Source organism: Furipterus horrens, unplaced genomic scaffold (genome assembly GCF_987537825.1).
Source record: "Furipterus horrens unplaced genomic scaffold, mFurHor1.1.pri manual_scaffold_8, whole genome shotgun sequence".
NCBI classification, from domain to species: domain Eukaryota; kingdom Metazoa; phylum Chordata; class Mammalia; order Chiroptera; family Furipteridae; genus Furipterus; species Furipterus horrens.
In genome coordinates this window covers 71,901,825-71,923,393 of record NW_028327178.1, presented here as the reverse complement: position 1 = coordinate 71,923,393, position 21,569 = coordinate 71,901,825, and the positions used below count along the sequence as shown (strand labels likewise).

The 21,569-nt window shown below is 40.1% G+C and overlaps 1 protein-coding gene across 1 annotated transcript in view; it reads left to right on the top strand.

Annotated features, from left to right (window-relative positions):
* The window catches only part of ZNF133 (zinc finger protein 133), a 51,939-nt gene extending 38,108 nt beyond the window's left edge, over nucleotides 1–13,831 (top strand). The window contains exons 3-5 of the mRNA XM_090286006.1: nucleotides 7,610–7,736; nucleotides 7,865–7,960; nucleotides 11,935–13,831. Coding sequence (XP_090142132.1) covers nucleotides 7,616–7,736; nucleotides 7,865–7,960; nucleotides 11,935–13,535 — 1,818 coding nt within the window. The 5' untranslated portion in view covers nucleotides 7,610–7,615 and the 3' untranslated portion in view covers nucleotides 13,536–13,831. The remainder of the gene's footprint in view (nucleotides 1–7,609; nucleotides 7,737–7,864; nucleotides 7,961–11,934) is intronic.
* The last annotated feature ends 7,738 nt before the right edge of the window (nucleotides 13,832–21,569 follow it).

Genomic DNA, 21,569 nt, shown 5'->3' with positions numbered 1-21,569 from the left:
GACACATTATAATCAAATTGTCAAAAGTTAAAGATAAAGAGAGAATCTTAAAAGCAGCAAGAGAGAAGAAAAGAATCACGTACAAAGGGGTCCCAATTAGACTATCAGCTGACTTCTCAAGGGAGACCCTGCAGGCAAGAAGGAACTGGCAAGAAATATTCAAAGTAATGAAAGCAAAAACGTACAGCCACGAGTACTCTATCCAGTGAAATTGTTATTCAGAATAGAAGGGCAGAGAAAGTGCTTCCAGGACAAAATAAAACTGAAAGAGTTCATTAGCTCCAAACCACTATTATATGAGATGTTAAAGGGACTGGTTTAGAAAAAGGAGGATCAAAACTATGAACACTAAAATGAAAACTGCAACACAAGAACCAACAACAGAAGCTAGGGAGTTGAAACAAAGGCAAACTAAATAGGCAACGAGAGTGGAAAAAAAAACTATAGGTATGGGAAACATATTGAGGGGAGGTCTGAGGGAGGGGGAGGGAGTAAGGGAGGGAGATGGTACAGGAATTAAGAAGCATAGTAGGAGGGAATGGAGTAAACAGGAAGAGGCTGAGAAGAACTATATGCACAAACAATGGACATGGACTAAAAGGGGGGGACAGCTGGAGGGATGGGGGCCACCAGGTGGAGGGGAGCAGAGGGAAGGGAAATTGGGACACCTGTAACAGTATAATCAATAAAACATATTAAAAAATAAGTAAATAAATGAAAAGAAGTTCTATTAAAAAAAAAAGGTTTTATTATTAACAGACCGGATAGCACCAGAAATGATGTGACTATTATGATTATCAAAATGACCTAATTTTTTAGGGCAAGATTACACTGAAAGTTCTAGCTTAAGTGTTGGCACTTTTGTGGGAAAAAGAAAAATCACTTTTGAAACTCAGACTTCAGTGTATATCCAGTAATTTAAAAGTGAAATGTTTTAAACTTGTGAACGCATTAATTACTGTTCTGATGATTCATTTTCTTCAGAATGGTAATTGTATAATTGCTATTGCAGCTTTATTTTTTTATATAATGTGCCTGTAAACCATTTTTCTCCCTTTTAAAAAACAGTGTAGATAATTGAATATTTGATTATAGAAAGGTCATTAGTTCCTTGTTACACATTTTGTTAGTCTGGTTTTTTTTGCTTATTGGGTTTAATATTGTTCCTGAAAATAGTTGATGCTATGTTATATATAACTTTTCTAATAACAGTTGTGTTATAAGCTGTAAAAAAAAAAAAAGAAGGTTCTCAGAGCTAGAGTAAGTAAGACATGAACAAAGTTAAGAAAACAATGTAAGAACAAAATGGAAATATCAAAGAGAAAACATAAAAAGGAACCAAGAAGTTCAACAAACTCTAAGCAGGATAAATTCTCAGAGACCCACACCTAAGATACATTGGAATCAAACCTTTGAAAGCTAGAGGCAACAGAATATTTAAAGCTGCAAGAGAGAGGCAGTTGCCACATGAAAGGAGCCCTCTAACATCGAATATCTAATCAGAAACTGTGGAAGGCAGAAGGCAGCAGATTGAGGTATTCAAAGTGCTGGGGGAAAATGTCAACCAAGAATTCTATATCCATCAAAACTATCCTCAAAAGTAAGAGAGAAATTTAAGACATTCCCAGAGAAACAAAAGGTAGACTTGCCTTGTGATAAGTGCTAATGGAAATCTATCAAGTTGAAATGAAATGACACTAAACAGTTACTTGAAACTATATGAAGAAATAAAGTCAACTAGTAAAGGGGCATTTATGTAAGCTAGTATTTGAGGCTGAGCTTCCTCCCATGCCCTGAGTCGGTTGGAAACTTTTCTGTCCAGAAGAGGTTTCAGGACCACAGTGGAACAAATTTATCCAGGACACTATTTTGTCTGCGGGGAATGGGAGGTGGCTATTCCCTCTAGTGGAGAAAGCGCAAGACCTCCATTCCTCATGCCTTTTATTGAGAAAGGTATGCATGGAAGATGCAAGGTCAAAACTCATAAATCACCAATTAGCTTTTAGGCGCCTGGATTACAGTTGACAGTTACTGATTATAGATATTAATATAGAGGGCACAGTGACCAGTCTGTGTCAGGGTCTATTAAACATCTTGACACCACACTGGCATTAGGTGCAAGGCTTCATACATACTTTGCTACAGATTGTTTATAGTTAACTAAGAGCTAAGAAAAGTGGAGCAAGCTCTAAAGCATAATATGCATTTTTTTAAACCCAATTCCCATTGGGAACCCTCTGAGTGGCCTTTGGTCCTGTCTGCTTCACAGCCTTTCGGTTTTCTGCTGAGACTTAAAGGCTTCTGGGGAAGGTGGGGTAGCAGCTTGGCTCATGGCTTGGGCTACGATTTCCGAAACCACAAGGAACGGTTCCCCACAAGTGCTATTGTCACTTTGATCTTCTACCTTTTATTTATTGTATAAGAGACTAATACATTAAAAAATAATTAGTTTCTGAATGTGTAAATGAATGTAATAACAAATTGATGTTTCTCCCTCTTCTCACTCCATCCCTTCCCCCTCTCTCTAAAATCAATAAAAATATTTTTAAAAAAAAACAAATTACTCTGTTTTTGGACATGTGTAATTAAGGTATAATTTTGAGGCTTTACTATCTAATAAGAGGTGAGGATTGAGCTGTATAGGAGAATTTTTTTTGCTATTGAAGTTAAGCTGATATAAATTCAATTTAGAGTGTTATAACTTTAAGATGATAAATTTAATTCCTATGATAACCACTAAGAAAATAGATATAGAATATGCAGCAAAAAGTAAGGGAATTTAAAAGTTGTGCTAAAATCAACTAAATAAAAAAGACAGTAATGCAAGAAATGAAGGACAGAAAAGCTACAAGGCATGTAGAAAACAAACAGCAAAGGGGCAGAAGTCTCTTCTTACCAGAAACTATGTGATATGTAAATGGATTAAACTCTCTAATCAATCAAAAGACATAATTTGGTACAATGGATAACAACCAAAATATCATGATCCAAGCATATACTGTCTAAAATAATTTAGATCTAAAGATATAAGATGAAAGCAAAAGTATGGCAAAAGATATTTCATGCAAATAATAACTGAGAGAGTAGAGGTGGCTACACCAATATCAGAAAAAATAGACTTTAAATCAAATATTACAAGAGACAAGAAAGACATTAGATATTAATGAAAGGTTTGGTAGAGCAAGAAAATATAAAAAGTATGTATATATGCTTACACACCTAATAACATACCCTGAAAATATATGAAGCAAAAATGAAAAAAATTGAAGAGAGAGAGAGAGACAGTTCAAAATAATAGTTGGGGAATTCAATATTTGACCTTCATTAATGGATAGAACAACCAGGCAGAAGATAAGGAAACAGAGGACTTGAAGAATACAATAAATCAACTATATCTATTGGAATTATACAGACTATTCGACTCAACACAAAATATACATGGGACACTCCAGGAAAAACCTTATGTTAAGCCACAAGTTAAGTCTCAGTGACTTAAAAAGAAAGAAATACAAAGTTTTTTTCCCACAATGGGATGAAGTTAGAAACCAATAAAAGATGAAAAATGTGGAAATTAATCACTACACTCCTAAACAACCATTGGACCAAAGAAGAAATCAAAGTGGAAACTTAGGTTGCAGCAACAGAAATGACAAGAGGGAAATTTATAGCTATAAACACATTGAAAATGAAAGATCTCCAGGTAATAACCTAATTTGACAACCTGAGAAACTAGAAGAAGTACAAAGTGAACGAAAGCTAGAAGGAGGAAGTAAATAATAAAGATTAGAGCAGAGTTAAATAGAGAATAGAAAAATAATAGAGAAAACCAACAAAACAAGACTCAAATTACTAAAATGAGAAATGAAAGTAAGAACATTACTACAGATTCTGCAAAATGTAAATTACTACAAGAGTATTATGAGACTTTTGGTCAAGATGACAGTGTAGGCAGACATGTCTTACCTCTTTGCACAACGACATCCAAATTATAGCTAAAATGTAGAACAAGCATCATTCAGAACTGTCAGAAATTGAGTTGAATGGAAGTCCGACAACTTCGGAATTGAAGAAACCATGCCAATCCAGACTGTTAGAAGGGGTGCAGATGTAGAATGGGCTGGTCCCTCACCCATGGGTAGTGGATAAAAATTTGTGATGGATATCTCAGGAGCGATGAGTCCCAGGAAACATCAGGCCTCCAGACCATGGTCCCAGTGCCAGGAAAGATAAGTCTCCACAACTTTGGGCTGCAAAAACCACTGGGGATTGAGTCAGTGGAAGAAACGTCTGAGCCCCAAGCAGTTCCTCTTAAAGAACCTACATATGGACTCACCTACTCAGACTCACTTCTTCTGAGCTCCAGACCAGGGTTGCAGCCTGAAAGGCACCAGTGGCATACTGGGAGAAACTGAAGGGCCTGACATCAAGGTGAGCAGACGCCGTTGTACCTTTTCAAAACCCTCCTACCCCAGATTCACAGAGCTGGGAAGCTGGTGCCGTATCTGAGACTCCATCAACCTGGCTTACACTCTTTGCCCACCTTGGAAATCCCCAGAGACTCCACACAGAACCATAGATATGGAAATCATATTGCAGGTTGTCAGTGGGTAGGGGCAAGGGGGAGAATGGGAGAATATGTGCAGGGATCAAAAAGCATAACTGGTAGGTACAAAATAAGTGGGGATGTTAAGAATAGTATAGGAAATGGAGAAACCAAAGAACTTATCTGCATGACCCATGGACATTAACTAAGGGAGGGAGCAGAATTGCTGGAGGGAAGATAGGTAATGGGCAGAGGGGGGGCAAGGGGGAAAATTGGGACAATTGTAATTGCATAATCAATAAAATACACTTTAAAAAAATTAAGCAAACAACAAGAACAGGAACAGAACTATAGATATGGAGATCATTTGGAGGGATATCAGTGGGGAGGGGGAAAGAGAGAATGGGGGAAATGGTTCAAGGACCAAGAAGCATAACTGGTAGGTACAGAATAGACAGGGGGATGTTAAGAATAGTAGAGTAAGTGGAGAAGCCAAAGAACCTATATGCATGACCTATTGACATAAACTGGGCGTGGGAGTATTGCTGGAGAAAAGGGAGGTGCCGGACAAAGGGGAGCGAAGGGGTAAAAGATTGGGACAACTGTAATAGCGTAATCAATAAAATATACTTAAGGAAAAGAAAACTACATAACATTGCTGAAAGAGTTAAAGGAAACAAAGAAATAAATGGAAAGACAATACATGTTTATGGATGGGACTTAATATTGCTAAAATGACAATAGTACCCAAACAAATGCAATATTATCCCTGTCAAAATCCTAATTACTTATTTTTTCAGAAATAGAAAAATTCATTTAAAAATTGATATGGAATCTTGGGGGAATCTGAATATTCAAAACAATCTTGAGAAAGAACAATGTTGGGTGACAGTTCCTGATTTCAAATTTTACTACAAAGCTCGTCGTCGTTGGCAGCCGTCCGTCTCGAGAGACGATGGTGTAGCTTCTTAAGAGTCTATCTGCACCGCCGAGAATGGCTGTGCAGTCCGACTCGGGAGTGACACGGTATCTGTCTCCTCCCGTGTTGAATCGACATCTTGCGATGACGCTGGAGTGTCCTCTCCAGTGAAGCTGAAGCTACAGAGCCTGGGCAGGGTGATATGGAGGGTCTGCTGTTGCCCATGCAGCAGACCCCCCTCTCTTCGCAGCTGAAGGGTCCAAGGGAAAGACGGAGTCAATACAGCTTGGTTTCAGGTGCGCCGCAGGAGTTGCCGGTGTTGACTACAACGTCAAACCGCCTTAGGGACTCCGGCTCCGGATTTTCTGTCGGGGTTTACTCCCTTAGCCTTTCCCCTGAAGAGGTATGCCGCAAGGCAGCGGAGGTTTTTTGGAGTCAGAGTTTTCCTTCTCTGATGTGCCCTGACTGGAAGATCGAACCAGCGACACTTAGCTCGCAGGACGACGCTCAATCCACTGAGCCAAACCAGCCAGGGGCACTACAAAGCTACAGTAATGGAAACTGTGCAATACTAGGATAAAGACAAATACAGATGATTAGAATAGAATGGAGAGCCCAGACATAAACATTCAATATATAATGGTTAAATGATTTCTGACAAGAATACCAAGACTATTCAATGTGGGAAAGACAGCCCGCTCAATACATATTGCTGGGCAAACTGTATACGTTAATGGAAAAGGATGTAAATTGAACCATTAACATATACGATATACAAAAATTAACTCCAGAGGGATCAAGGGCCTAAATAGGTAAGAGCTAAAACTATAAAACTCTTAGGGGAAATATAAACTATAAAAACATGGAAAATTTCATGAAGTTGGATTTACAGTGATTTCTTGGATATTACACCAAAAATCCAGGCAGCAAAAGAAAAAATAAATTGAACTTCAAAATTAAAACCTCTTGTGCATTAAAGAGAAACAATATATTTACCAGTTGCTTACTTGATAAGTGATTAATATCCAGAATATATAAAGAACTATAACTCAACAACAAAAAACAAACAAACACCCAATTAAAGAATGGGCAAAGAACTTTAATAGACAGTTTTGTAAAGAAGATTACAATTGTGCAATAAGCACATGATAAAAGTGGTAAAAACTTTTTGTTGTGTATATTTTACAGTAAAAGTAAAAACGCTGTAGGCTGCTACACTCTACCTATGCTGTATTTTATCACCAGGTGCCTTTTATTCCTTTCAGGTAGTCCTCCCTGCCCACATTGTGGCTTCCTGTCTTCCTTTGCTCTGTGTCCACTTCTCTGCCTCCCTTATGTGGCTGTGATTCTGGCCTATCCTTCAAGACCAAGTTCTTGGGACCCTCTCATGAAATCTTTCCTGGTGTCTCTATTCCATTATACCCTCCATTTTGAAATAATGTTAAGGATATGAGTAGAACTGGGCAGGGAGTGAGGATGGGGTGTGGAAATGAATTTGTAGATTGAGTGGCCAAGAAGGTCCATCCTGAGCATCCACAGTGTGAGGCTGTAAATTTGTTGTTACCCATATTTCAGAAGTGAGAAAAGGCACTAGCTGATGGCAGAGTTGGTCCCCAATCCTAGGCCGTATAATTCAAGTCCCTGCTGGTCACCACTTTGCACTTGGGCCTCTCAGGTCTGAGAAGGCTAAGGAGCCATGGGATTTAGGGGAACGACGAGTTTTAGCCACTATTGAATTGTGTCACTTTTGGTCAATCAGATGCTTCAATATTGATTAATTTGGTTATACTATTTAATCTTTTAAACGCTTAAAATTCAAAAAGTCTGTTATGCTTTATTATTGTTTAATTTTTATGTGTTGTCTGTTCCTCTCTCTGCCTAGATTTAAAGTTCCCGAGAGGGACTCTTTTTGCATATTTTCTCCAAACAGTTCACCCAGGATCTTGAATGTGTGGATTCTCAAGTGCTGCTGGCTGGATAGTAACAGAGGTTTAAAGGTCTTGGAACACATAGCATCAGGGTCACAGTCAAAGGCAGGAACTAGATATCTCTCCTACCACCACTAAGGAAGCCCTCTCCCTGCCCCTAACCATGAGTCCTGGGCAAGGCTGGCTCCTTGGTGAGCAGGGCTGTGTTTTGTGTTACAGGCATACATGGCATTCAGGGATGTGGCTGTGGATTTCACCCAGGAGGAATGGATGCTCCTGAGCCCTGCTCAGAGGTCCCTGTACAAGGAGGTGATGCTGGAAAACTACAGCAACCTGGTTTCGCTGGGTAAGCCTTAGTATTCCCATTCATGCTGCTGGGCATTTTAGGGTATGCCTGAAGCAGCCATCTTGCCTTCTGACTTGGCCCTTGAGATCATAACTTGCAGCCACCTTGTTTTCTTTTCCTGTGAGCAGGAATTCCATTTTCTAAACCAAAACTCATCACCCAACTGGAGCAAGGGAAGGAAACCTGGAGAGAGGAGGGAAAATGCCCATCAGCCATCTGTCCAGGTGAGTGGGAACACTTGGCAAATGGATCACAGAGTTGTGGGCAGCTCAGGGTCGGGTAAAGGAGGCATTGTTCAAGTGCTGGAGAGGGAAGATGTGCTTCTCACCCCCTGGCTGCTGTTTGCATTGCGTGGCACAGCCTCCCTTCCAGACCTTCATTCTTACTCCAGTGCTGGGCTTTTCTGGTATATCTTTCTCCATTAGAACCCTTCATTCCTTCTACTGAGTTTGCGCTCTCTACCTCACTCAGTTCTTTTCCATATTCATAGGCTTCTTTCTCCTGTTACTGTTTTTTTCTTTTTTTTTTTTAAAGATTAAGCAAGAATGTGGGGGGAGAAAAAACAGTGAACTAAAGAAATAAGGCAAGCCCAGGGGGAAGAAAGGCTAAAAATCCAACTATGAAATTCTTAAAAAACTGTGAGCCAAAAATATTTTTTACATTTTCAAATGGTTATATAAGTAACTATATAATATCCTCAAATTTACCTCTTACCTCAAAGCTTAAACTATTTGCTGTATGACTATTTAAGAAAAAAACCTATTGACCCATGCTCTAAGGAATTATGATATATAGCCCTAATTTTTCTTATCCTACTTATTCTGGACACTTTATATAAAAACACGAGAACATTGCAATCGCACAGTTCCATTTGCCCCATCCTCCAACGTCCTTTTATTCTATAGTCGTCATTCTTATTACACCTACATACATTGTAAATTCCCTAATATGTATTTTTATCAAGAAAAAATATTCTTTTATATGCATTCAGATAACTTACCATTTTCTCTACTCTTCTTTTTTTTTTTTTCCTGAAGATCTGAGTTTCCACCAGGTATCATTTTTCTTTAGCCTAAAGTACTTGGTTAGCTAGCGTTCCTTGTGTTGACAGTGTATTTGCTTATATTTTGTTATCCTAAATGTGTCTTTATTTCACCTTCAGTATTTTTTCCATTGTTGACAAAATTACAGATGTCTCCCATTTTACCACCTTTTCCCCCAAAGCCTTCACCACATTGTTGTCTGTGTCTATGAGCTATGCATACATGCAAATATGTTCTTTTGCTAATCTCTTCCAGTCCCCCCTAACCCCTAATCCTCTGGGATCTATCAGTTCACCTTCAGTCTTGAAGGATATTTTCACTGGATATAGAATTTTAGATTGTTTTATATATCTTTTCAGCACTTTTAAGATAGATAGTGTTCTCTTGTTCTTGGCCTCCGTTGTTTTGGATGTGAAGTCAGCTGCCGTTTCCATAATTGTTACTTTGTTCATTTTGTTAATCTCCCCACCCCCCCTTTCTGACTACTTTCAAACCTTTCTGTATATTTTTGGTACTAAGCTGGTACTATGATGGGACCCTTCAGGCATGCTTTTCTTTGTATTTTTCCTGCTTGGGGTTCACTGAGATTTTTGAATCTATAAATTTATGGCCAGAACCAAATTTGGGAAATTGGGGGGCATTATTCCTTCACATGTTTTTTCTTTTTTCTGCTCCATTCTTTCTCTCCTTTTTAGCGACTACAATTAAATGTGTGTTAGTCCTTTTTGCATTGTCCCACAGGTTTTGGAGCCATACTTTAAATTTTTTTTTTCTCTCTGTTGTTCAGAGTAGATGATTTTGGATGATCTTACTATCTCTCTGTCATTTTCAATATGCTGTTAAGCCCTGGCCAGTGCATTTTTCATTTCAGATATTGTGCTTTTTAGTTTTCACATTTCTATTTCCATTTCCATTTATTATTTTTGCTTTTGTGTTGCTATTTCCTATCTGTTTATTAATGATGAACAGGTTGGCCTTTACCTTCTTTAACAGAATAACTCAGATACTAAATGGATATATTCTTAAATGAAAAAGTTGCAGAAGAGTGTTGTTCAGTTTTTGTTAAAAAAGAGAGGTATATGAAAGATTGTACATAGAAGTCTGTATTGTTATTCACTGTGACTAGTGATTACCTTGGTGGGGATAGAATTGGAGAGATGGGGACAGAGGTTTCAGGGAATTTTTCTTTCTACTTGGAATTATTTTTTAGTGATAGAAGTATAGATAGCTTTAAGGAATTATGTGTTTTTTTTAATACTTTCAACAATTTTATAAATATTTCATCCTCAGAGAAGTATATGTTTTCTTTTCTCATGTAAGAAATTTTTTTCTCTATTTCATTAAATTTGAAAGAGCCTTATAATTAATCGTCCTAGAATTGAGGGATTATAGCATGTATAATAGAAATTATTTCTAATTTACAAGTTATGTTCTTTTTTATCTTCTAGAAAGAGTCATAGACCTCCACAATGTCATTGTAATTTATTTGAAATTCTCCATTTATTTCTGAGTTTTATCTTTATATTTTACTTTAGTAAATGTAGGTATGTAAAAAGTCATCATAATTTATTCTCACTTATTAATAAAGTTTTTAACAAATATTCTTTGTTCTATGTGATACTCCTTTTAACTTTTCCTTCTGGTTAGTCTTAGCACTCACTTTCTTATGTATTTTTTGGTATAGTATTTCTGCATTCATCTTTTTCTCTTAAAAAATAATGTGATTTGAGTGTTCTAAGCAGTAGCACATAACTGGTAGTACATTTTATGCCAGACCAAGTTTGTGTTTTATAACTGGACTGTGGCCCTTTCACATTTAGTGTAATAACTGATAAGTTTCATAGGTGTCACTTAAGGGCTGACTATTGGGCAGATGCATAAGTGCTTGACTACAGTGACAGAAAAGGTCCAAGCAAAGGAATTAAAGGCTGCCAAAACAAAATACTACAGACTAAGTGGCGTAAACAACAGAAGTTTATTTTTTTACAGTTCTGAAGACATAGAGTTCTTGGACAATCAAAGTGTCAGCAGGTTTTGTTGCTCATGAGGCCTCTCTCCTTGGCTTGCAAATGGCTGCCTTTTTACTATGTCCTCATTGGCCTTTCCTCTGTACGTACACATTCCTGCTGTCTCTCCCTCCTCTTGTAAAGACATCACTTATATTGGATTAGGGCCCAACCCTTATGAACTTTTTTATCCTTAATTACCTCTTTAAGGGCCCTATCTCCAAATATAGTAGCATTTTATATAGGATGGAATAATTCTGGAATGCAAATGGTTTTTAAAAGTTTAGTTCATTGATCAAGGAAAGAATGTTCAGGTAGATCTGGTAAAATCTATACCTGGTTTCTCAAATTGTGTGGTCATTTATTGCCTTCAGCTGACTAGAACCAGTTGTGATGAAACAACACATTTAATGTTGACATTTCCTACACAAGAGGTACTATAAGAAGAAAGTTTTTCTGTTACATTGATTTCTGGAGGAATTTTTATTTAGATTAATTATGGGTATTATCAGGGCTTGAATTGGTCAGGAGCACCAGGAGAGAACATCTCTTAAGGCTGGTTGTATTGCCCCGTTGTTGAAAACCTACTGCCTTGTAGGAGTTCTGGCACAAAGTAATCCTCTAATTGCTAATGAGTGGGAAAACTAGTTCAGGCATCTCACACATGATCTCTTTAGCCACTAGGAATTCTCCAAACTGCTCTCTTAATCTGTCTCTTTGTCTTCATATGGAAATAGGGAAAGACATGACATTTTCACATGGGTCCTCTGGTTAGAGATCTCTCAGTCAAAGAAAATACTATACTTGTGGACACAGTTTATTTTATTGTGGGTGGTTGTGAGTTAGAAGATAATTGTAGTGGGGGGTGGGCAGGTAAGACTTGCATATTGGTGTTATTTACAAAGCCAGAGCTGCCTGTGATGCTTTTATAGTCTGATACATAGGTTTAGAAGTGGATTTTCTGGATTGTAATGGAAGATGTTGTGATAGCCTGGAAAAGTGCTTATGTAAAGGAAGGTCTTATTTGGGTAGCACTTAAGTTTTAAGCATTTTAAAGAACAAGAAGTTGAGTCTCGACATCAGAATTGGCATAATTACTTGAGTTGCCCCAGTGAGTCTCAGTTCTGACTTAGACTCTTCTCTCTGCAGGAGAACCAAAGCCAGAACTCCAACTCTGTGCTTTCTGTCCTCCGGATTTCTCTAGTCAGAAGTTACACATGCAGCATGTGCTGTGTAATCATACCCCTTGGATATTCCCATGCCTGTGTGCAGAAAATCACATCCTGTCAGGGGATCTGTGCCGGGAGGACCAGAAAAAGCTGCAAGAAGCCTCTGATCCTTGCTCTTGGAGTGAAAATGCAGAAGGTCAAGAAAGAGAAGGCACCAAGCCTTCACTTGGAAAGACAAAGAAACGAACTTTAGTAGTATTCTCCAAGTCACCCCGAAGGCAGCCAGTCAGGTCTAGGAATGGCATCAGAGGATTGGAATTAGAGGCCAGCCCTACTCAGGTGGGGAATCCTGAAGAAACAAACAAATTGTTGAAGAGGATAGAAGTCTTAGGATTTGGAACAGTCAATTGTGGAGAGTGTGGACTGGGCTTCAGCAAGATGACAAACCTGCTTAGTCACCAGAGGATACACTCAGGGGAGAAGCCATATGTGTGTGGGGTGTGTGAGAAGGGCTTTAGTCTAAAGAAAAGTCTTGCCAGGCACCAGAAGGCACATTCAGGGGAGAAACCTATTGTGTGCACAGAGTGTGGACGAGGATTTAACCGGAAATCAACACTCATTATACACGAGAGGACACACTCAGGTGAAAAACCATATATGTGCAATGAATGTGGGCGAGGCTTTAGTCAGAAGTCAAACCTCATCATACACCAGAGGACACACTCAGGGGAGAAGCCCTATGTATGCCGAGAGTGTGGGAAAGGCTTTAGCCAGAAGTCAGCTGTTGTTAGACACCAGAGGACACACTTAGAGGAGAAGACCATCGTGTGCAGTGATTGTGGACTAGGCTTCAGTGATAGGTCAAACCTCATCTCACACCAGAGAACGCACTCAGGGGAGAAGCCTTATGCCTGCAAGGAGTGTGGGCGGTGCTTTAGGCAGAGGACAACCCTTGTCAACCACCAAAGGACACACTCAAAGGAGAAGCCTTATGTGTGTGGAGTGTGTGGGCATAGTTTTAGCCAGAATTCAACCCTCATCTCACATAGGCGGACACACACAGGGGAGAAGCCTTATGTGTGTGGTGTGTGTGGACGAGGCTTTAGTCTGAAGTCACACCTCAACAGACACCAGAACATACACTCAGGGGATAAGCCTATCGTGTGCAAGGATTGTGGGCGAGGCTTCAGCCAACAATCAAATCTCATCAGACACCAGAGGACACATTCAGGGGAAAAGCCCATGGTGTGTGAGGAGTGCGGGCGAGGCTTCAGCCAGAAGTCAAATCTCATTGCACACCAGAGGACACACTCAGGGGAAAAGCCGTATGTGTGCAGGGAGTGTGGGCGAGGCTTCAGTCACCAGGCAGGTCTCATCAGGCACAAGAGGAAACACTTGAGGGAGAAGCCTTACATGTGCAGGCAGTGTGGACTAGGCTTTAGCAATAAGTCAGCTTTAATCATGCATAAATGGATACATTCAAAAGAGAAACCCTGTGTTTGCAGAGAGTGTGGCCAAGGCTTCATCCAAAAGTCATATCTCATCTTACATCAGATAACACACCAGGAGGAAAAGCCTTAGGTGTGCAAAACATGTGGGCAAAGCTTTAGCCAGAAGTCTCACCTCAACAAACAGAAGAATGAAATCTGTCCATCACAAATTGCCACTCCACACTGACTCTGAAACCTATTTGGGGCAATCTTCTGACCCATTCCACTCTCTTTGAAAGTGAAGATGGTGGTGAGGACTAAATAATCAAAATTTTTACACTTTTATAGTATAGAAAAATGCATCCCATAAGTGGTCAAAGGACATTTGGCTTAGTTTACTTTCTTTACATTAAGTCTTTATGTGTTGTGGCCTTTTGTTCTAATAAACTTTGCTTCTTTACAAATCTGTAAACTTTTCTGTGTACCTCATTTACTCATTTATAAAGATAGGGAATAAAAAGTGGTACAGGTATCTTGAATTCCTAATTCCTCAATTTCACAAGAATTCAATTCCTGGAAGGCATAAGAACTGAGTCACTAGTATACTTATTAGAAAGTCTGGTCCCATGTATAAGGAGAAAAATTAAGAACTGTATTCAGGGGTTTCAGGTGAGGGAAGGAAATCTTCCAGGTATCTTCCAAGAAATATGGTTTCCTCTGGAATCCACTTTCATCTCCAACTGTTCTCTTCCCTTGGCTTCTATGACAGCTCCTCTTGCATCTCTCATTTTAGTTCTCAAATGTCTATTGTTGTCTTTGCAGAATCACCTCCTAACCACCTTTTTTGCTTTTGTCAGGCTTTAGTCCCTAGATCTCCTATCATGGAGCCTCCTTAACAATACATTGTCCTGATCATATTGTATAGACTTCTGGCCAAGATGGAGGCATAAATAGAAACACTGTGTCTTCCGCACATCTAAGAAGGAATTTACCACTTAAAAACTAAAAAAAAAAAAAACAAAAAACCCAGAAAAACTACAGGGAAGTTCAACAAAGAAATAAAGAAATATCCAGCCAGAAAGGTAAAAGGCGCAGAGCCCGGCTGGAGAGAAAGAGGAGCAGAGTAGCGGCTGCAGGGGAGGTACTCAGCTGCAGCTGACATGCAGCTTGAGATAGCAGAGGCTGGCAGCGCAGATAGCAGTACAGCTACTGTAGCCGTGGTGAAAAGCAGTCATATATTTTAAACCCCAGAAGCGACCCCAGCCTCAAACCTAACTGCGTAGCTTGCAGTTCCAGCTCCAGAAAAAATAGAACCGCATTGCTTCTGATTGTGAAAGCCAGTGGGGGTTGGGGTGGAGGAAGAAAGTACCAGGCTCTCAAAGGAGGCAGCTTGCTTAATACAGGAAGGGGGAGAAGTGCCTGGAAAAAGGGTGAGTGCTGAGCAAGTGGCATTGTTCCCTCTCAGACCCTTCTCCCACATAAAGCGCAACAATGTGTGAAACAGGTCACCAGCACTAACAGATACCTAAGGCTCCGCCCCATGTAACATAGCAGGTGCGACAGCTCTACCAAGACACAGAGGCAAACACAGAAAGCTGTCAAGATGAGGAGACAGAGAAGTACAGCCCAAAAGGGGGTCAGATCAAGGTTCCAGTGAGGGAACTAAGCTACAACTAAATAGCAAACCTAACAGATGAGGAAATAGCGAACCCAACAGATGAGAAGATAGCCAATTTAACAGATGCACAGTTTAAAGTACTGGTGATAAAGATGCTAACTGACCTGACAGAAAGATTAAATATGACAGAGAAGAAATGAAGGCCATACTAAATAAAATGAAGGAAAATCCACATGAAACTAGTGAAGGAAAGGAAACCAGGCCTCAAATCAACAAATTGGAACATAAGGAAGAAATAAACAGTCAACCAGTACAGAAGGAGGAAACAAGAATTTTAAAAAATGAAGAGAGGCTTACAAACCTCTGGGATAGCTTTGTACATGCTAACATCCAAATCATAGGGGTTTGAGAAGGAGAAGAGGAAGAGCAAGAAATTGAAAAACTATGTGAAAAAATAATAAAGGAAAACGTCCCTAATTTTGGAAAGGAAATGGGCATACAGGTCCAGGAAGCACAGAGAGTTCCAAACAAACTAGACCCAGGGAGGATCACACCAAGACATATCATAATCAAAATGCCAAAAGTTAAGGATAAAGAGAGGATCTTAAAAACAGCAAGAGAAAAGAGAATTACCTACAAAGATTGTCAGCTGATTTCTCAAAAGAAACTTTGCAGACAAGAACGGACTGGCAGGAAATATTCAGTGATGAGAGACAAAAACCTACAACCAAGATTACTCTATCCAACAAAATTATTATTTGGGGTGGAAGAGCAGAGAAAGTGCTTCTCAGACAAAGTAAAGCTGAAGGAGTTCATCATCACCAATCCATTATTATATGAAATGTTAAAGGGACTTATTTAAGAAAAAGAAGATCAAAAGTGTGAACATTAAAATCACAACAGAATCACAGCTATCAACAACAGAAGCTAGGAATGGAAATAAAGTCAATTTAAGCAGGCAACCAGAGTGGGAACAGAATCATAGGTATGGGGACCATGGGGAGGGGTGTCAGCTGGGAGGGGGTTGGGGGGGAGAGAGGGAAATGGTACAGGAATTAAGAAGCATAGTAGGAGAGTGCAGAATAGGCGGGGATGTAGAGAAGAGCTTATATGCATGAAGCATGGATGACATGGGCTAAGTTGGGTGGGACTGCTGGAGGGAGGGGGCTGCTGGGTAAAGGGGAACAAAGGGAAATGAGATTGGGACAACTGTAACAGCATAATAAAAAAGACATACCAAAAAATCATATACATGAGGACTCCATTCCCAAGGGTCCTTTCAATTATTATATGAACTGTGTGTATATATTTCTCCATTTATTTGAATAGAAGCATTTATTTTAGTTATCCTATCCCTGAGTCAATATTGAATGTTAGATATGCTTTTTTTAGTTACAAATCTTCAGATAAAGCATCATCTATACACTGACCTGTTTTAGGTAAAAAGATCCTGAACTTTGAGCCAATGCCATAATGGGATATGACTTTGAGGGGGTCTTACAGATTAGTATTTAACATGGAATGGATGTAACCTTTGGTGTTCAGGTGAACTGTGGAGATAGTCCCCAAGGTGCACATCATCAATTCCTTCTCATATGACAATCTCATACATACATGATGACATAGAGACTAATTACCCTCCCTGGGAATTTGGGCTGGTGTTAGTGACTTGATTGATCAGCAGAATGTAGGGTAAGTTGATATTATGGGACTCTTGATGCTATTTCAGAGGAAGCCATATCTCTTCTATTCTTTGAACTCTGCTTTCATGCTGTGAAAACCTCAAGCCACATAGAGAAGCCTCATGCAATCACTCTGGTCAACAGCCCCAGCTGAGCTAGATAACAGTGAACATCAACTCCAGTTATATGTTTGAGCTTTAAGACTTCAAGTGAGAACCACTCTGCTGAGCTCAGTCAACCTACAGAACTATGACGGAAAATGATAATAAAATTGTTGTCTTAAGCCTTGTATTTTAGTGTTGTGTGTTACACAGCAATAGATCATTGTAGCACCTTTACAACGTAGGACTGACTTTAACTATGACTCAAAATCTTTAAGCCATAATGAAAATATGTCAAGGTTGGCTATAGAGAAATGAATTCTGAAAAGCAACCACTTCTTAAGACGACAAAAGACAAATGATGGAAATAATGTAGTCCATATCAAAAAGAAGTCTGCATAATATTTTTAGACATGGAGTTTTGAAAGTTAATGCAACAGAAAAACAGACTGGTTAGACTCAGATCACGTTTTTAAAGTTTATTTTCATTTGAAAACATCCTTAATATTAGTCAAAATACAAATGAAAACCACACAGATATCATTGGCACCTATCAGATTGGCAAAAATTACAAAATTTGAAAACATTTTCTTGTAGACTAGAGACAGGTACACTTAATAATCTTGGGAATATAAATTGGTACAAATCTTATACTGGAAAACTTCATGATTTCTAGCAAATAAAAATTTATATTCCCCTTGAGCTCATAATCCCACTTAATTGAATTTCTTCAGTAGCTATACATGTTCATGTGCAAAACAGTTTATATTTTTAGTTAAGAAGTAATTTCAAATTTTAGTAAAGAAAAAATGCACCGGGCCAAGATGGAGGCTTAGACGGACACGCTAGGTCTCCCTCAACAACTATAGAGGAATACAACTACTTCAAAACAAAGGATAACTAGAAATTCCAGAAAATAAAACTACACGGAAGCCCAACATATGAAGTTATAAACCAGCGGTGCCATTTGGGCAGGTAAGAGTTAAAGAAGGCAAAGCTGTTTGCGGAGCGGCAGGCGGGGCGGCGAAAAATCCTGGAGGCAATCAAGCCCCTGGCGTGCGCGACTCCAATCAAGCCCCTGGCTTGCGCGACTCCGGGCGCTGGGGAGAGCAGCCGCAGCATCGCCTTGAACAGTGAGGCCCAGGGGGGCGGGAGGACGGATCCCGGTCTCCTAGCTGAATAACTGTGTGAATCCATCTTGGACCCCCGCCCCCACAGAAAGCACCACAGGGCTGCGAAATAGGTCACGGACAGGCAGGCGCCGGCCGGTCGCTGATTTGTGACCGTACACAGGCACCGCCCCGGACAGCCAGCCCAGGAAAACAAAACGCATCTGTCAAAATGTGGCAGACAAATATAGAGATCCCGGTGGCACAACTCACCAGACAGCAGATAGAGAACCTGACAGATGAACAGATAAGAAACCTGTCAGAGGCTCAGTTCTGGGCCATTGTTATCAGGTGGCTTACAGAATTCACAAAAGAGCAGGAAAAAGATATGAAAGAAGCGAAAAACTTTCATAACGAAAGGAACAAAACCACATACGAGACAGATGGTGAGGAATCCAGAGTTCATTTCAACAAACTGGAATATGGAGAAGGAACAAGCAGTCAACCAATGCAGCGAGAGGAAATAAGAAGCAACAATGAGAGGATCAGAAACCTCTGGGACAGCTATAAAAGGCCCAACATAAGAATCATAGGTTTGCCAGAGAATGAGGAAGATGAACTAGAACTTGAAAAATTGAGTGAAAATATAATAAAGGAGAACTTCCCAGACTTGGGGAAGGGAATAGGCATGCAGGTCCAGGAAGCAAGGAGAGTTCCCAAGAGACTGGACCCAGGGAGAACCACTCCAAGACACATTATAATCAAAATGTCAAAAATTAAGGATAAAGAGAGAATCTTAAAAGCAGCAAGAGAGAAGAAAAGAATTATGTACAAAGGGGTCCCAATTAGACTATCAGCTGACTTCTCAAGGGAAACACTACAGGCAAGAAGGGACTGGCAAGAAATATTCAAAGTAATGAAAATCCAAAACCTACAACCACGAATACTCTATCCAGCGAAATTGTCATTCAGAATAGAAGGACAGAGAAAGTGTTTCCAGGACAAAATAAAACTGAAAGAGTTCATTAGATCCAAACCACTGTTATATGAGATGTTAAAGGGACTGGTTTAAAAAACAGAAGCTAGGGAGATGAAACAAAGGCAAACGAAACAGGCAACGAGAGTGGAAAAGGAACTGTGGGTAAGGGAAGCATAGTGGGGGGAGGTCAACAGGGAGGGGGAGTGGGGAGAGGGAGGGAGATGATATAGGAATTGGGGATCATGGTAGGAGGGAATGGAATAGACGGAGAGAGATTGGGAGGAACTGTATGCACAACTAATGGACATAATCTAAAAGGGGGGGACAACTGGAGGGAGGGGGGCCACCGGGTGGAGGGGAGCAGAGGGAAGGGAAATTGGCACAAATGTAATATTTTAATCAATAAAACACATTAAATCTGAAGAAAAAGAAAAAATGCACCAACAGAGGAACTCATTAAATAAAAGTCAACCATGCAATATGTTGTTATATTGTCAAATAATGAGAGCAATATCTCTGTAATTAAATGAGAAGATTGCCAAGATTAATCAATAGTCCTAGCCCCAGACTGGTACACGATTCGATGCCAGCAGGGGCAGATCCAGGAAGTTCAGATCAATCTAAGAAGCAGCAACAAACAAGAAGAGTCACAAAAATGGTGAGACAGAGAAACAAACCCCCACTGAAAGGAAAGGAGAATTCCCCAGAAAGAGTGCTAAATGAAATAGAGGTAAGCAAACTATCAGACATGGAATTCAAAACATGGATTATAGGGAAGTAATTTACTGAGAATTACGCCAGCATGAAAAAAGACAAAGAAGCTATCAATAAGAGCCAGGAGGAAATGAAGAATACAATTTTTGAATTGAAGAACATAGTAGAATGAATTAAAAGTAGACTAGAGGGAGCAGAAAATCAAATCAGCGAGCTGGAGGACAACATAAAAAAAAATTTCTAGACAGTGCAACAAAACAAAAAACTGAAAAAGAATGAAGAGGGGTTTTTTTGGTTTGTTTTTTTAAGTATATTTTATTGATTATGTTGTTACAGTGGTTCCAATTTTTTCCCCTTTTTTCCCCTCTGCCCAGTATTCCCCTTCCCTCCATCAATCCCACCCCCCTTAGTTCATGTCCATGGGTCGTGCATGTAAGTTCTTTGGCTTCACTCTTTGCTATATTATTCTTAACCTCCCCCTGTGTATTTCGTACCAACTGATTATGCTTCTTAGTCCCTGCACCATTTCCCCATTTATCTCTCTCCCCTATCCCAGCTGATAACCCTCCAAATGATCCCAATACCTATGATTCTGTTCCTATTCTGGTTTGCTTAGACTTTGTTTTCATTTTTTAGATTCAGTCGTTGATAGTTATGAGTGTGTTGTCATTTAAGCATTCATAGTTTTGATCTTCTTTTTCTTAAGTAAGTCCCTTTGACATTTCATATAATAATAACTTGGTGATGATGAGCTCCTTTAGCTTCACCTTGTCTGGGAAGCACTTCATCTGCCCTTCCATGCCAAATTATAGCTTTGCTGGATAGAGTAATCCTGACTGCATGTTGCCTTTCATTGCATTGAATACTGCTTGCCAGTCCCTTCCTGCCTTCAAAGTGTCCTCTGGGAAATCAGCTGATAGTCCTATAGTCACCCCCTGTACGCAACTCTCCAACTCTCTCTTGCTGCACCTAGGACTCTGTCTTTATCTTTTACCTTTGGAATCCCAATCATGATGCATCCTGGTGTGGTCCCCTCTGGGTCCAGCTTGCCCAGAACCCTCTGTGCTTCCTGGACCTGTATGTCCATCTCCTTCACAAAATTTGGGAAGTTTTCCTCATTTTTTTCAATTCTTGCTTCTTCGTCCTGCACTGGTTGACTTTTTTTCTTCCTTATGTTCCAAATCATTGATTTGAAGCCCGGTTTCCTTTCCTTCACCATTGGTTTTGTGTGGATTTTCTTTCGTTTCACTTAGCATAGCCTTCATTTCTTAGGCATTTGCCACACTCAAGCATATCTGTCAAGCCTGTGAGCATCTTTATCACCAGTGTTTTAAATTCTTCATCTGTTAGGTTGTCTATCTCCTCATCTGTGTGGTTCTTATCTCCTTGTCACTTAGTTCTCCCACTGGAACCTTGATCCATTTCCCTTTTTGGGCCATACTTCTCTGTCTCCTCATTCTGACAGGCTCCTGTGTTTTTTAGCCTCTGCATCCCAGGTAGAGCTTTCGCTCCTGTTATGTTGTAAGGGGCAGAGCCTTAGGGATTTGTCAGTACAGGGCAACTTGTTTCACCAGTTGTGGTGCTGTATGTGGAGGAGGGGTCTGAGAGGGAACAATGCTGCCAGCCTAGCACTCGCCCCTTTTCCAGGCACCTCTCCCACTTCCGCACCGGACTGGCACCCCTCTAGCTGCTTCCCCGGCCTTTGTTCCCAGAGTGGGTGGGTCTGTGGATGTTCTAGGACCGTGGGGTCCCTTTAAACAAGCGGACTCTGCTGAGACATGCAGTTTCTCCCTCCACCCCAACCCCTACTGGTCTGCACAGTCAGAAGCAATGAGGCTTGATTTTCCCCAGTGCTGGGACTGTGAGCTGCTAGGTCCAGTGAGGAGCTGGAAATGCTTCCCAGGTGTCCGTCCTGACTTTTTAAAACGGACTGCGCTTTCCGCTGGCCTGGCACTGCTGCCACCACACTGCGTCCTCTCCAT